This window comes from Scomber scombrus, chromosome 12, assembly GCF_963691925.1.
Source record: "Scomber scombrus chromosome 12, fScoSco1.1, whole genome shotgun sequence".
NCBI lineage: Eukaryota > Metazoa > Chordata > Actinopteri > Scombriformes > Scombridae > Scomber > Scomber scombrus.
In genome coordinates, this window is record NC_084981.1 from 12012359 (window position 1) to 12029834 (window position 17476).

Genomic DNA, 17476 nt, shown 5'->3' on the forward strand with positions numbered 1-17476 from the left:
AAGTAAAAATCATCATCATGCATTTTTACATGAGCACTCTTATTTGTGCCAGTAAGCCTATGTGTACTCACACTGAAGGAGAAGAAATGGAAAATAGTGAATACACAACATGAGAAGATGTAATTCATTTCTCAGTGATATTCAAAAAGATTCAGAAATTAAGTCTTGTTGTAACAAGGTTAACCTGAAACACTATCAAGTCAAAATTACATCTTGAGAGCAGAAGTCAGTCACAGCCAAATCTAACACTTTGAAGGAGGGCATGATTGTGTCCAAAAGTAAGGCTCTAATTGTCTGAGATAATTACCCACCCTGAGACGCTTTCTGGAAGATTTAAGGGCTGACAATTAACTTTGTGAAGGAATGGCTCCCTTCATTAGCTTTAGTATCTAAGGATTCTCAGATAATTTTCAAGAAATAGAATATTCATGTCGAGCACTTTCTAGGTAAAATCACCGACAAGCGAAATCAGTGTGACGACTGGAGAGGCTGGAGTTTATTTTGGCAGTGTACCACTACATCCCAGCAGCGCCGAGGGTGAGAAGCCAAGCACTCAGCTGTGAGGGGAGCCCAGGTAAAAACTGCAGATGCATCATTAATTTATCCCAGTTTACATTGTGGCAGAGAGTTCAAAGCTTGCATTTTTGTATCTCTGTGTGTGTCCTTTGTCTTCCCTCTGGTCATGACCAGCCCGGCCTTTGAGACACATGGAGGCAGGTGGAGTAGCAGGTCATAATAGAAGAGAAAGCAGCATGGATGCTGCCAGTCACACAGGGCCCAGAAGACTGAGAGCCAGGCCCTGTAGGACCAGCTGGCAGATGGCTGCCTCAAGATAATGACCAGGTGACATCTGCAGAGTGAACAACCCATCAGGCTAACAGACTCACCTTTACCCACCAGGGAAGCTAAGATGCCCGTTCTCAACCTACTCTTCCTTTTCCTGCAATTCCCTCAGGTTACACCCAGAAAGCAAGAAGTATAACAGAAGTTTATCGATTTACTAAGTTTCTCAACTCCCCGAAAAAGAGGTGTGAGAATGTTTTGAAAAAAACCTAGACAGATTTTATGTGGGTGTTTGAATTAGATTTTTTTTTTATTCACTAGAGATTCAGTTATTGCCTACATCAATGCCAAAGAACTGGGAGTTAATTTGCCTCAGAACATTTTTTCCCTCTGATTCTAACCAAAAGAGCTTAAGACACCATATCATTGTCAGAAAAACCATATGGCTAAGTCATAACATGGTGCACAATCACACATTTTTTATTTGGCCCACAATGTTGTTATTGACAAGTAATTTTGAAAAGGAAAACTTGCACCTTGTCTAAAGGATCTAACTCATACACCATGACTACGTGATGCTGTGCACAAAGGTCATCTTTTGACAGTCCCGAGATCGTGAAAAGGTCAGATTCCTTGTGCCATTTGGAAAAGAGGCAGTGTGATATCAACCTGCCAATATACTTTAAGCATGTCTTTTTCATCTGACTGTTAACACCATACATTGCTTACTAAACAGTATGCTTTATGACTGCTGGCATCCTGGTGTTAGGGGTGAAGTTAAGAAAAACTTCGGAGTCTGAAAGAAAGAGGTAGCAGCAGTGTTGAATGAAAATTATTTGGAAAACAACATTGCAGTTGCAACAGTTGTGCATGCAAAGTGAAAATGAAACGTGGTTTCTGTGTTTCGTATTCTAGTGTTGAACAAACTAGAAAGTAAGTAAACGTTGCATTCGTGAGCCAGAAAGATGAACTTTCGGAGGAGTTCTTGGCTCTTGGAGAGAGACATTCAACATGTGTACAACATGGGTACAGCGCAAGATGGAATAATGGCCATTTACTAAGCATGATAAACCTGGATAAAAGGGGTAGCAACCAGAATAATGTGCATTATGTAAATGTGCCTCTTTTGATTTGGCAGAATATGAACCTCAATTTAAAATCAATTAGAATCACTCTCTTAACTTGCAGAGGCAGTGCATACAGTATAATGAACATTAGAACAAAGTGTAATAGAGGAAAACGATCTACATACTAAGCGCAATGATCACTTATTGCGATATATTATTTTGTCACATGTGGTTTGTTAAATGTGAGATTATTACATTGAGCAAACAGAAAATAACGAATCATCTACAACAAGTACTTATAGATTAATTATGTTAACTTTGACTCAGTGTCATTGGAGTGCCCATCATGGCCTCTTTTGCTTATTAGATATATGCTATAAACCAGGAGCCTTGATACACACATTTTACAGCTGTATTACACATCTGAGGACTTTTGCAGCCCCTAATGGTGAAAGTATCACATACATGCCAGCTTTCAATTAAACAAAGAGGTTTTGTATTTCTGGATGTTTTTATGTTTTGGGGATTAGATTAGGCTCATTGTCTACTTAGTATGAATATTTATTTGTATAACTCATTTGAATAGTATCAAAAGGTTCAATCATATAGGCCTACATTAAACTGGTGACCTGTTTTCCTTCAATTGTCAGCCATTAGTTTGATGTAGTGAATGCTCTACACATCATTTAAGTGGTAGACAGTGCACTCATACATAAAGTGGAAGAAGCCATCATCCCTCACATATCTCAGCCAATTAAACCCATCTGCAGACCAAATTGGTGCCAATGAGATCTTGTGACTGCATTCAAATGATGATGGATTGTGTAGGGTTTCTTTGCATCAATAATGGCAGAGCAGTCAGTTGAATATAAATGACCCAGTAAATACTGTACTTCTCATCGGCAAGATATAGATAGAAAGGAACATATTTATCTGTTTGGAAAATAACTTTGTTGAGGATAGTAAAAGAGCGCCCTCTTAGATATGTTCATTTACAGGAATGTGGTTGTTTTTTTTTCAGCAAGGGAAACTATAAAAGATACAATGTTTTCTATGCAAAATATCATAGGTGTTATTTCTTTGGAGCCAATCATCTGTAAGGAAATATCTCCTGAAATTGTTCCTTTTTATTTATTATTTTAACAATTCTAATAAATATCAGTGGGATATAGTTTATTTATTTTATCTGGCTTACTCTCTACTCATGCTTTGTCTTCTCCTGTATTTATAGCTGGTTAGTGTTATAATTGATCAAAACATCCATAAAGTGTCCATTTTCTGTCCAGTTGGTCAAGAGCTCTGTTCATCACCTTGAGTTGTTTGGTCCTTTTCAACGGTGAAGAAACACTAAATGATTTTCTCTCTCAAAGTCTCCCTAAGCTCTTCTAGCTTATGCACACTGCTTAGGATGCATTCTCAAGTAGTTAACCCACTTTCTGAAGTTCCTTCTAGACAAAACGCACTTCTGGGGTTTCACTGACTTTTGTGTTTCGAGAGTAGCTTCTGGAGACTCGCCGAAAAAGCTTTAAGTCTCTAACAATGCACACAATGTTTACATAAACATCCATCATCACCTTAGAGAGTGGTCATGGTTTAAACAAGAGTTGTATTGATGTAAGTAGAGGGGCAACTCATAAACACCCACACATTTACCCTATAAGGACCATAACCTTGACTGATATAAAACATAGCTGTTATGAATTTAATTATGGGCTCAGTGCCAATTTGACGCATTCAGGGTCTCAGAGATGCTCCTTCTCCATTGACCCTTCTTTGATAATCTCATATAAAAGCTAAGCCTTGGTCACAGGCAAATACAGCAAGGACCAGCTCTGTGACTATCTGGAGCTCGTCCAGATCCATCCAAACAGAAATACTCTCTCATTACCTTCTCTGCGGGGGTGTGAAAGAGCTGCACTCTGATCCACTGGCATGGTTAAATCCATTTCTCTCATGTTTCTATGTTGTTTTGCTTCTTTGCAGCATCTATTCAAGCAGTAGCCCTACACAAGATTCAAAATTTAGCCTATAGCAGCTTCAGTTTGACTAGAACACAATAGGTGCTCGAGTGACAGCTGAGTACATGCAAAGCAGACAGAATTAGGAGTGTTTGCTCAAGCATGCTTTAAAATGCTTATCAGGAAGCATACCACATGTTCTGACACTTCACTCCTGATGCTGGTAAACACACCTACCAGTTTGCTAAGGATTATTCAAAATGGTAAAATCTGTTTAGGTCTTTTGGTGCTTTCAAACTCAGTACACAAATGGAGACTGTGTAATTGAGGAAGATGCAAAAAGCATGATGTAACGTTTACATGCAAACATGGATTTTTTTATTTATTTAATGTCTGTGATTGATTTATGCTACCTACTTTATGTTTGCTTTTTGATCCTATGGTTGCTTGTTTGCTTATTTATGTGAATTACATGACTTTTGTATTTTTTTGTCTTTTGAAGTGAGATTCCTTCTATAAGCCTCCAGGGTTTTGTTTTTTTACATCTCATACACACACACAATTTACTTCTTGTTGTTTTGTTTTCTGCTGCTTTGTTTTACTGTGCAAATAAAGAAAGAAAGAAGCTGGCTATTGTGTGTACTACAATACATCATAATTGATTAATGAGACATATTGCATGTACTCCATGTAAAGGAACAACAGTTTTTTTAGGGGAAATTTATTTCTTTAAAAAATACACAAGAAATACAACATGTAGAAATGCTCTACCCAAATCAATACTGAATGTCATTAAGACAATCTACCCAAAGTGACAATATTGATCTGACATCTGCCATATTCTATGTGTATTTTTGGGTGACAGCTCAGGAGACATCTTAATCTCGCTCGAGACCTTCAAATGCCAAGATTAATTTCTCCCTGCTCCCTTTGGAATGATGTTATTATGGTTGGGGAAATGACAGTTGTATCAATTATGCATAAGGTGAGGGTGTGTGAAAGACATCTATGCAAATCAGATTCACCACACGGATGGCTGTGAAATAAATGGTAATGTGAATTTCAAACTGGTGAGTTTGGGTAAGTTCCCGCCAGTCAGGCTTCTAAAAAAGTCTGAAAATAACTCACTTCACCTGATTGTGCCTCAATGACCAATTCTTTTGTTTTAGGTTTCAGGACACAGTGATGTGACTAAAAGTTTAGGAAAATATGCTACGCTGTGATTCTTCTTCTATTAATTTAGAGTCAGTTAGCTTAGCTTAGTATAAAAAGCGGGGCAAAGCTAGCCTAGCTCTGTCCAAAGGTAAAAAATCCACCTACCAGCAACTGATGTGTGTCAATGGACAACTGAGCAAACACTATCACAACTTAGAAAACTCAGTAAGTGGACCTTGAGTTAAGAAATGTTTTTGTAAGGTCGAGAATGATGTAAAAAATAATAACTAAAGAAATATGATCACACCGACTTATGTTGTTTATCAAATACACAGGCAAGAAAAATCAGTTTAAAAAAAAATCCTGGTTTAATAAATCATAATTCAATGGCAAAATAATAGTTACCATGGAAACAACATGTATTATACCCTATCTATCATTCTGTCCATGTATGTACGTATGTATGTTTGTGTCTGTATGAAATTTACAGACATACATGCATACATAAATATTTACATCTTTATGTATTATATACATGGGACAGATGTGAGTAGAAGCTGTATGTATGTAAGCAGAGAGAAGTGGTTGTATATGGTGAATGATCTAGTGGGATGTTCTCTTGCTTGTATCCTTCCCTGTTCCTCCAGATCCCTTTTCTGCACCTAATCCTCTCACTCTTTGTCTCGAAATCTCTTTTATAATCTCTCTCCTTTCTCCTGGTTGTTTGTGCTGCCCATTCTCATATCAACAGCTCCACCAACAGGTGGAAAAATGCCTGTCTCAGCTTTAGACTCCCCCGTGTTTCCATCAGTTCAAGGCGCTCTCTACATTTCCCCCTGACAGTGAAATGCAACACCACATATTTTCAAGGTCTATGTCTTAAATTTTAGTCTAACTGAGAAGTGTTTCTGTGTGAACCATTCAGGTTGGTGGTGGGTGGGCGGATTTATTGTCATTCAGCACACACGACAATGCTGAATCAACAGAGTCACAGGACAAAAGAGTGAGGACACATCATGTTGGCATCTGCTCTCTCCATTGCTCGTACATAAGTCAGCCAACATAATATCCTGGAGATGCTTAGTAAATCTCCTTCTCAGCAGGATCTACTATCTACATACTGTCTTTAATCTTGTGACATGCTTACAGACCTTATAACAATAATATCTGTGAGACATCTGCTCACACTGATGCAATTAATAGTTCTAAAACCATCCACAGGGGGACGGAGATGAGACTATCTGCCTTTATTACATGATGTGGAAACCACATTTAAACTCAAAAGGAGGCTCTGTGGGTATTGTTCTCAGCATATGAGGATGTGATTAGGTTTAGCAAGGAATAAAAGGAATGGTGTTTGACCGAGAATTTTTGGTCAGCTAGAGAAGTGATGCTCACAGCCTTTTTGCACAGCAGCCAGATAAAATAAACTTTTTCATTTCTGACATCTACATGTGCGCATGGGTTATTATGCATTTTCTAAAACAAAAAAGGTCTGTTTATTTGTACGAGCACCATAACAGATCATACCACCAAGAGATAAAAGAAAATGTATCTCTTAATTTTGCATCATTACATAAGGCATGACTGGTAAATTTACACAGCAATTTAAGTATCCTGATATAGTTAAATGAATTAATTTAAACAACATTGTACATACTAGTTTTATTATTAAACTCCATTTATATATTGTGCCATCTATGTAGGCTTTAGTTTTCCCATTTTATCTTCCCTCAATGAATGAATGAATGAAAAATTCATCTTATCATCTTATCTTAAACCATTCCCCAGACATTCAACCTGGTATACTTTGTACAGTTTAGGATCCCTGCAAGGATTTAAATCCATGTTTAACAGTGTTTGACTGTACAAAATGGCTTTGCTAAAGGGGATTTAAGAGGCCCTTTCAAAGCCCTGCTGTGCAATGATCAACTATTGTATCAGACAAATCTAAATGTCAGTGATATAAATACATTAGATAATGTAATTATAACATTCCGCATAATTGCATGTAAATGTTGGCATTTAATATATCAAGCTGAACTTTTATTATAATTCACATAACAATACAGAGTGAGTAAAACGCTATATGATGCCACGGGGTAGGCTGAATTCCTCACTGATGTATTTGCAGTTTTAGACTAGAAGTCATGTTTCATATTGGCAGTGAATATATTGCAGTGAAACAATGTAGGGGAAAATACAAAACTATAGTGTACTAAAGCCGCTGTCTAACTAAAAGTGAGTGTTATTTTTGCTACTTAACACGTACAACTGTCAATATCTCATCATGCCGCCAGGGGGCGCTGCTGTTACTTCAACCCAACAAACGGGCGGAACTCGACGTGGCAAGTAAACAGCTCACTTCCTGTGCAGTTTGTAGTGTATTGACATCTTGACATCCGCTTTACTCACAGTCATATCCTGGCGTCTATCTAAAGCGGACTCTCTCGGACTTTGTTGTGGTTTTGAATTCCTCACACAGGCAGGTGTTAGTGTGAGGGGAGGCCGGTGTCTTACATGAGGAGCGGTGTTTAGGAGCTCAGCAGCCGGGACAGGAGATGATGGCCGGGCTGCCGCTGCTGCTTCTCGGTGGGCTGCTAGAGGTCTGCAGCGGCGTCTCTGCTAACAGAGGGGGTTATCCCTCCTTTACAGACGAAGTCCCTTTTAAAATCAGCTGGCCTGGCGTTGAATTCTCGCTGGTATGCAATGTGATGAACACATTTACTGTAACAGAGGAAGTGTAACTGTATCCTGCTTATCTGTGGAGTGCTCTCCTCAGAGTCAGTTTCCTTTTTCATTTATACCAGACATTATATCTCAGCTAACTACCGTATGTTTAATTGCAGCCAAAGTCAGGCGGCCTTTACCACGAAGATGACTTCGTCATTATGACAACAACAGAAAAGGAGAAGTATAAATGCATCCTGCCTTCCCTGACAGCTGGAGACGAGGTAAGAGGCTGAAAACCCCCTGCCAGTTTCCTGTTTACATTTAATGCATGATTAACATGTCGCTAGCCAAACAGGTGTTGAACTGTCTCTCTCTTATTGATCAATTTAACATACACTCATCGGTCACTTTATTAGGGACACGTGCTAATGCATGTATGGTAATGGATTGCACAAAATATTAGGAATGTAATTCAGTCAATCTTTATTTATTCATATAGCGCCATGGCACTTTACATATAGAGCAGGCCTAGACCACACTCTATAAATTTAAATTAAAGAGACCCAACATTCCTACATAAGCAAGCACTTGGCATCTCGATACACCACCATCACACTACCACCTCAATAAGCTTGTTAAATGTATAATGCAAGGTAGAGCTGCTCTATTGAATTGCATTATATTGCACAGGTATATCTAAGTGTCTGGTAAGTGTATATACTGTTTTATTTATGACAGAGCAGCTCAGTAGAGCAGCCTAGACAGCTGTCAATTAAGTCATTTTAGACAGCTTGATGTTATCTCACAAGCCGCCTCAATCAAGTATCCGTAGCCGTTTTTTCTGTCTGATTTACAACCCAGAGTCTGCTCAGCTGTACATACTTTCCAATGAAACGTATGCTATAAAAGTTCAGATACACAGAAGATGAGACACTGCAGTGCTCCTTCATTGTTTAAGCATTTCAGGAAGATGACGGTTTGGATTATTCTGCAGTTTTGTTAGGAGAGGTGTGCAGTCTGTGGAACATCTTGTTAAATAAGTCTTTTATTGACTGAGCTATAATACACTCATTTTATCAGACAAGTTTGATTTCTTCCTTTTCCCACAAAAGTAGGATGTTGCTGTGAGTGAAAACGTTCATCAGTCAGTTATTTTTAAGTACATGATGACAACCTACATTATGTTCCTCATGTGTTGACTGGCACACTTCCCTACATGCTGCCTTGTCTCTCTCACTCTGGGACATTTGTCTGGTGTCTTTTTTTGTTGTCTCAGGATGATGATAAGGAGTACGGCGGGCCCACTCCGGGAGATCTCCTGGATCCACTATTCAAACGAAGCAGCTGCTCTTACAGGGTGAGACTAGTCATGTTTCGCTTCTATTTTGATCTAATTTAACTAAAACTCTCAGTCAAAACTGAAACTATGTTCAGATGGGGTTCATACTACATTAACAGAGCATAACCAAAACATTCTCTTGGCTTGTTAACATTTTCAGATTGAGTCATACTGGACATATGAAGTGTGTCATGGAAAACATATAAGACAGTATCATGAAGAGAAGGAGACTGGTCAGGTCAGTGTTCTTTGAGGATAAAATCATTTTCTCTTAGTACATTATGTTCTGAAAGTAATCATGTCATTCCACAGAAAATCAGTGTTCAGGAGTACTTCCTGGGGAATATGGCACAGAAGACCCAGACTACAGCGACAGGTACATTTTTTTTTAGTGTAATTTGATGATCTATTTTCTCACTTTCAGTGTTATTGAGAGCTAACGCTAGGATTTTTAATTTTCAGACAAAGTTGAAGAGGCGGAAAATGTAAAATCAGCTGAAACTGAAGTAAGTAAAATAACGCAACTGAAAAACCATCCAAATTTGCCAGGCTTGCTGTCATCTCTCACATTCGCCGCCTCTTCTCTGTTTTGTTCTCTTTTTTTCCTGGCATCCAGGTGCACTCAAAGAATATAGAAGGTCAGCTCACTCCGTACTACTCGCTGGAGATGGGCAATGGGACTCCTTGTGTGCTGAAGCAGAACGAGCCACGCGCAACATCTGTGCTGTACGTCTGTCATCCAGAGGCCAAGCATGAGATCCTGTCTGTTGCTGAGGTCACGACCTGTGAATATGAGGTGGTGGTGTTGACCCCACTGCTCTGTGCACACCCAAAATACAGGTAGAGCTGTCAGAACAACTTGATTTAAATATTATGCTTAAGGGAATACGCCACTGTTTTTGATGTTGTTAAATGCTGTTTTCCTGTGTTTCAGGGTTGTACTGAAATGCATTTTCCAGCAGATGAGATTACATCTTACTGTTTCCAAATTTGATATTTTCCCTGCAGGTTCAAGTCCTCCCCTGTGAATGCCATCTTCTGCCAGGCTTTGGCCGGCTCCCCTCTGCAGCCTCAGCGACTTGCCCAGTTGGATAAAGAGACAGAAGAGCAGCTCAAACCTCCTTTTAGCGCCACCTCCGAGGCCAGAGAGGTAAGAGATTAACAGACAAGACAAGAGAGGGGATAATGGGTACTGTGCATACCAATGACACCCAGCCCATTTATATCTATGACATGCTGCAGGAGGAGGCCACACCTATAAGAGAAGAGGCTTTCACTTCCACTCACAAACCCATGACTGTGGGCGGGCAGACTCAGGTCACTGTCGGCACCACTCATATCTCTCGCCTGACGGATGACCAGCTAATCAAGGAGTTCCTGAGTGGTTCATATTGTCTGCACGGGGTGAGGCATGCTCAGCCATAGCACCAAGTAGTGTTAAATAAACTACACAGTAGCATACAATCCTTTTAATGTGTGTCTTTCAGGGGGTAGGGTGGTGGAAATATGAATTCTGTTACGGAAAGCATGTCCATCAGTATCATGAGGTAAGTAAGAGTTAAATGTAAAATCAAATATATTTGTATTCACAGTTTAAGTTGTTCGACTTGGCTGTAAGGCAGCAACCATTAGTCAATCTGATGATTATTTTGTCTTAGTTGTTAGGTCTATAAAATGTCTAAAAAAATACCCATCATAGATTCCTTAAAGCCCAAGGCGATGTCCTTAAATGACTTGCAAACAATCAAAAACTGATTATTCTCATTTTTGGTGCTTTTGCTAGAGAAGTTACTTTGCAATCAAAATGGATGTTGATTAATTTTCTGCCAATCAACTGCCAGCATCGATTTATTGAGTAATAATCTAAGCTTTAATTGTCTGTCAAATATGGAAAAGTTAGAATTTTACCTGCATCAAAGTTATTAATTGTATAAGACTGTTATTAATGTTCCCTGGTGTCTCAGGATAAAGAGCAAGGGAAGAACATTGTGGTGGTGGGCAGCTGGAATGCTGAGGAGCACATCGACTGGGCCAAGAAGAACGTCGCCCGATCCTACCAGCTCAAGGATGATGGAGTGCAGAAAGTCAAGTATGCCATTACTTTAAATCCTGACTTTGATTCAAGTTAAACCCTGCTGTTATTAATTTCTTTGTTTTTTACTTAAGGTTGGTTTCCCACTTTTATGGCCACGGAGATCTGTGCGATCTGACAGGGAAGCCCAGACAGGTCATTGTCAAGCTCAAGTGAGTAACCAACACCGGGTCAATAAGAGACCGGTAAGACAATACCCTGATAATTCTCTGTTGATTCACTCATTTAATTTCTCTTCTGTCTGTCAGATGCAAGGAGTCTGAGTCTCCACATGCTGTCACTGTCTATATGCTGGAGCCTCAGACTTGTCAGTACATCCTTGGGGTAAGTTCACTAGTAACCAGTGAGTCACATGCACTGAAAAGTCACACATACTTCACAACATGATAACTTTGGTAACTTTGATTTTGAATGAAATGAAAGTGTTATTTTGAATTATAACTGATTAATTATTCATTTACACCATATTTCATATGATCAGTGGGATAAGCGAGGTGAGTTTTGTACAGCAGGCATTTTAACATGTCAAACACAGGTGAAACTATTAACATTATTAATTATTAATTTCAGAAATGACTGAAACTGAGCCATCGTTAACGTCAATAAGTTCCAGCTTCGCTTTTGCTGCTAGCACAAGTCAAGAGTGGTGATTTATTTATTTGGGAACAATAAAGAAACAAATGCTAGGATTTTAGCAAAGCTATAAAGATTCAGTTAAAGAAAACTACATGTGAAATATAAGATGAACAGCATATTTACAACAAAGGAAGAAAAACTGGTTTGTAAAAGTATTATATTTGAATGTAAAAACCTGCAGTTGAAGATGAATTTGCATGTTTCATTAGCACACCGTAAACAAATGAGGAACATGCAGTGAAAAGAAATATATAGCTTGTGTTCCTGGTAATGTTATTTTTAAATCATGGATCAGGGAGGGGTGGAATTTGCTTTAGCTTCCAATAGGAGCAAGATGGAAAAAAGGTTTGGGAATCACTTTTCTGGGTCTGTCTATCAAGTATGTGTTGATGCCATATAACAAAGACTGGCAGCAAATTTCTTATAAAATCTAACGATGCTGGCAGGGTGCAGACAGCAGCAGAAATAATAAAAAGCAGGAGGAAGTCCACCTACCAGTGATTGACATCCTTTTTCTTTTTTTTTTTTCTTAGGTTGAGTCTCCGGTCATATGCAGGATTCTTGACACCGCCGATGAATATGGACTTCTGTCAGTCTCCAGCTAAACTGACAAAGATCATATGACAGCCAGAGTGCATGAAGGACATGGAGAGGACGGACAGAGGATTGTTCACTTTAAGAAAGACACCATAAAACAGAAGCATGTGTGATGGAGGAAAAGAGATGCCCGTGACACTGCACTAAAAGGCAACGTAGAGTTTAAATGTTGGTAAAGGTTTATCTTGAGGCTGGACTTCATGTAGCCCAGGAGCAGAGACCCACCAGAAGCCCTGATCTGTGCAATGGGCCGTGCTTCATCTTCCAGTCTGACTTTGTGAAAACAAAAAGAAAGGGGGCTGACGCCTCACTAAACAAGGAGGCGGATTTATTACTTGTATTCATATCTATGCTTTCACTGTGTGTTGATTTGTGGCAAAGGAGTGATGAATCAGGGGATTCGTAATCATCAGGTGAAATCAACAATACTCATGGTGGTTCTATTGTCGAAGTTTGAAGTTTAATTGTTTAAGTTCTGTATTGTCTGTGTGTGTTTGTGTGTGCTTGTGGGGTGGGGGAGTGATGAAATTATTAGCTGCTTGACTGAGGAATTTTGCACTTGTAGATATGAGAAAAAGCAAGTCTGAAAATGTTATGCAGCAGTGAGTGTGTGCTGTGTTAATTTAGAGAATGAGTGAGTTAAATGTTAGGAGGGTGCTGTGGAATAGCAAATGATTAAAATTTAATTTGAGTTTGTTTAATATACAGAATGTCTGTGGGTCCCTATAAGAGGTATTCTGTGGTTTTATGAATATGCACACTGGGATCTCAATCACTACTGTATCACAGGGACAAAACCAATACATTTGCAGCAAAGAATAAAATGAAAACATGAAATTAATGTAATTTATAGTGTTACGTTATCACAGGAAAAATATTAGACTTAGATGTAAGGACAGCGTGGGAACATGTATCCGTTTATTATGTCTAGAGATATTTAGTTGGTTGCCATCACATTGGCAGAATGAGTTTTTTGTAAGTGATTAAATAACTTCACTCTTTAAAAGCATGACATCAGGGTGAACCATGTGAGGCACATGTAAAATAATAATCCTCCACTGAAGGACATCTACTGGTTCAAGTTGCCATGGTGAATTTAAGGCCACCAGAGGGTGCTGACACCATGAGAATGGTATCTCCCTCTACACAAACCTTTTTTTGTGATTCAAAATAAAACTGGAACAATGTATCATCACAATTTAAGATCAAATTAACACTGTGGTGTAGAGCAGTAGCCACTTAACTTATTTGTATTGTAAAACTCAGGCATTTATCATTTTCAAATATCTGTCTATCTGTCTATCTGTGGCTCAAAGTTCATTCTTAATTGGAGATAGCAACTGAGAAAGCAACCTCACCACAAGGTCCATTTAGACACTGTTTTAGAGCTTTCACTCATGTTATTTTCATCATGTATATGGATGGTTTACATTTACATGGATTAAATTGTGCAGAAAAAATGGAAATATAAACATACAGTTCTATGACAACTGGACAAACTTCACACCACAAAAATCATGTGATATTGAAGGCTGCAGAGCAGTTGTAAACTGACTTATAATTAAATTGCATTTCTAACATTTCTATTAATGGTGAAACAATGAAAGCACAGATCAACTGCACTTGCCAAACATTTATTGAGTTAGAAAGTGTATGAGGTTCACAAATACAGTTTTCTTAAGAAGCAAAAAGTCCATCAAAGTGCAACCACATGCCATCATCAGCCATATGTGGGCCTGTGCAGGATTTCATAGCAGCCTGACATGACAGCAGCTGATTTCAGTGCTCAGCAACTTCAACCAGAGAGGAGGCAGCAGTGAACCCACTATTACGGTCTCTGGTGACGATGAAGACCTACAGAGTTTTGGGTTATAATGGCACATGCGTGCGCAACAATTATATGAAAATGCAGTATCTGTTAAAAAAGTCAATTCAATAACAGTAAATAGTTTTTTGGAACAGACACTTTTATTACAAATCTCTTGTGTCTAATTCTGCTTCTTTGATGTTTCCACTTGTGAACTTTACATGTATTTTCACTGAACAAAATGGTTAATACTGAATCTAAAAACATAAGACTGGCTGTTATCGTGTTACTGTTTTGATTCACATTTTATTTAAAGCCATGGTGAGATTGTCCAAACCTGTTCGGCAGCTCTTTGTTTAGACGGAAGGAATGGGAATTTGTTGCACTGAGGTACTTTCAAAGTCTTGTAGTGCGTCTTGGTGAGTGTGGTAGTGCATGGCTACATAAGACTTGGCAAACGCAAATGTCTGAGAGCTGACAGGTTGCAGGCTTGTGGGGGAGCTGGGCCCTGCAGAGGGACTACTATTGTATATACTGTAGTAGGGCTCGATGCGGGTGTTGATGGGTGTCGATGTACTTGGGGGGCGAAGTTTGCGCACACCTGTGGTCCTTGGACTACCAGCACAGTCTCTGGAGTGACTTGGCCCACAAGCCTGGTCTACTAGCCTCCTCTGAGGCTTTGGTGACAGTACATAGGCTGAGTTGGTCTCATGATGGGAGGATTTATTTCTATTGACTTCCAGGCTACCCTTTCCCATCGCGTGCAGGCGAGTCTTTTGCTTGCAACAGAGAAACCCCAGTGCTGCCCACTGAATACAGCACAGCACACGGCGGCGGAGCCCTGCACTGTTGCGTGAGTAGACAAAGGGATTGATGCCCGACTTGAGAAAAATGAGCACAAAGCCGCACAGTTCAAACTGGTAATGTGCAAAGCTACTTTCTGGGGACAAAACATCCTGTGCCAGTGAAATTCCCATTGGCAAGCAGCAAAGCAGCACAGAGAACACTATAACTACACAGGTGACAACTGCCTTAGAGTCTTTGGCTGTGGCCAAGTTGACTGTGGACACTAGCTGACAGCAGGTGGCTCCTTGGGCAGCCCCTGGAACCAGAGGCTGGCTGGTCCTGTTGCCATAAGAGTGTGTCTGAACATTCTGCAGTTTATTGTAAGCCTGGTTACAGTAGAGAGAAGGGCCCTGAACAGCACACTGCATGCTCTCAAAGCCTGCTGCAATGAGAGGTGGTGGGGGTGGAGGGCATGTGGCATCAACAGTGATGATGGGACATTTCCTTACTTGTGCGTTCTTCCGCAGTGTCTGAGCAATCATCAGATAGGATACAGAAACCACAGCTACACAGAATGCAAAGTCTGCCAGGTAGACATACAACACAACCCTGGCCTGTCCACCTCCCAGGCCAAAGTGGGGCAAGCAGGGTCCATCTCTGCGTGGGTACGCTCGCATGGTAAGGAGGGCAGCCATGGTGAAGCTGGACGTCCACAGCAGGGCAGTGAGGGCCAACGTGCAGGGGAAGGAGGCGGTGCGGTTAGGCTGCTGTCCCAGGACCATGCGCAGTCTGTGCAAAGCAATGACAGCCACCGTCTCCAGCGACATGATGATGAAGCCCGAGCTGGTCAAGTGGAAGGCAAAGCAGAAACTCTTTGACACGCCATCCCCTCCACCTGCATCCAGGAAGAGCACCAGTGCAAACATGGGGGCAGTCACGCAGCAAATGAACAAATCACAAAAGGACAGGTTGAGGATCATGAAGTCAAAGTTGGTGCGGAACTTGCGAAACGCTGGGTCAAAAAAGGACAAGAACACCACGAGATTCCCATAAGAGCCCAAGCAGAAGATGAAGATGAGGAGGAGAGAGCAAAAGGTCAAGGTAGCAGTGTGGATGACGGCCCAACCGGAAGGGGTATGTGTGCCTAGGGTGCCATTGAAGTTCTGCTGTCTTGGCACATCCACCAGGTCTGATGGTGTAACAGTGGTGTTCATTGTATCATTAACAATTTACGAGGATCCCACAGTCATCAATTTGAACATTATTATTCCTCTGTATGGAAGGAGCACATGAGGATGACAGTATCTGCTGCCTCCGCCATTGCTGCTACCTTGGTATAATGCTACAAGGGATACAAAGTCATATATTAGACATTATACTGTGCAGGAAATCACATTTCATGGTTGCAGTTGTTGCAGAGAGCAATTAACATTATTATATTATATAACATGGTAAATTAAAAGCTGTGACACACAGCTACAGTAGGCTATAGCTATGCACCAATGCATTTGACCAATTATACCTCCCCCCTCTACCCCCCATCACACACACACACACACACACACACACACACACACACACACACACACACACACACACACACACACAACGTCTGCTGAAATCCAAAGGAATAATGTCTACATCAGTTTTCCTATTGTATCTACAGTTCAAGCCATTATATACGGCTTGGATAATTTAAATGGACGACGAGAAAATATAACCTACCATCTTTAATCGATCGTGCGTCGGTCATCATCATTATTTCATACAGCCCATCTTCATTTTTGAAGCAGTGTGATAGTAAGTGAACGCACCGCGGTTTTGCAAAGACAATTTTATAAAAAGAAAAACGTTTTCCAGCAGCTCATCCAAAAAGATCATTGACAAATACGGATATGAAATACATGTCCTTTTATGCTTATATGTTATCTAACATAGATACAACGGAAATACAGAATACCTTCTTCATTTTCTTGGCGATATATCCATTCTTGTACAGGATCGACGTCCACTGAACGTGCACTGAAAAATGAGTATGAAGTCACTGCCTACGTATACGGGCATGAGCATAACCACTGCATTCAAGTAGTCCATCAGTAAGAACTCATCTCACTCCTCCCTGCTTATAATAATATAAGAGAGCGGCAAACACCATGCTTTTACAGCCTTACTATACACAGTAACACGATTTGAACGCACCGTTACCATATTGTGTGAAAGCCCTACCCCTACCCCACATATTTATTTGCATTTTAACTGTAATAGTAGGAAATAATGCGCAATGTATTACATGTAAACCTATGGGGCCCTAGAAAGACCTCACCTGTCAATATTTGGTGACTTCCAGGTTTTTTTTTTTTAAAAACAGCCAGTTTCAGAAACATCCGCGCTAAGGAAATATTTATAATATAAAATATACTTACTTTGACAATGCCAAAGTTTTATTTTAAACACAGCACTTACCACAACATATTCAATTAAAAGTAGTTGGCATTCATTTCTAGAACGAGTTTGTGCACGACAAACTCGCCAAATAAAAAACACATTTACAAATAATGTCAATACCCTTTTTTTCCCGCTTTG

The 17476-nt window shown here is 40.0% G+C and overlaps 2 protein-coding genes across 2 annotated transcripts; one reads left to right on the forward strand and one right to left on the reverse strand.

The window, feature by feature from the left end:
• Positions 1–7337: 7337 nt before the first annotated feature.
• erlec1 (endoplasmic reticulum lectin 1) lies at positions 7338–13001 on the forward strand. The gene is made up of 14 exons (XM_062430797.1): positions 7338–7665; positions 7813–7917; positions 8913–8993; positions 9136–9213; positions 9288–9351; positions 9438–9481; positions 9592–9815; positions 9984–10125; positions 10218–10379; positions 10463–10522; positions 10940–11064; positions 11142–11219; positions 11316–11391; positions 12237–13001. The coding sequence occupies exons 1-14, from the start codon at positions 7525–7527 to the stop codon at positions 12306–12308; spliced, it is 1452 nt and encodes a 483-aa protein (XP_062286781.1). The 5' UTR covers positions 7338–7524; the 3' UTR covers positions 12309–13001.
• A 1462-nt stretch (positions 13002–14463) lies between these two features.
• On the reverse strand, positions 14464–16107 carry gpr75 (G protein-coupled receptor 75). Its single transcript, XM_062431058.1, has one exon. It carries the CDS (start codon positions 16105–16107, stop codon positions 14464–14466), a length of 1644 nt encoding a protein of 547 aa, XP_062287042.1.
• Between the last annotated feature and the right edge of the window lie 1369 nt (positions 16108–17476).

Bases quoted from the DNA above. Each gene is read 5' to 3' on its own strand.
- gpr75 (XM_062431058.1), bottom strand. From the start codon at position 16,107: ATGAACACCACTGTTACACCATCAGACCTGGTGGATGTGCCAAGACAG.
- erlec1 (XM_062430797.1), top strand. From the start codon at position 7,525: ATGATGGCCGGGCTGCCGCTGCTGCTTCTCGGTGGGCTGCTAGAGGTC. The intron at 9,352-9,437 runs GTACATTTTTTT...TTTAATTTTCAG, and splicing joins GACCCAGACTACAGCGACAG to ACAAAGTTGAAGAGGCGGAA. The intron at 10,523-10,939 runs GTAAGTAAGAGT...CTGGTGTCTCAG, and splicing joins ATGTCCATCAGTATCATGAG to GATAAAGAGCAAGGGAAGAA.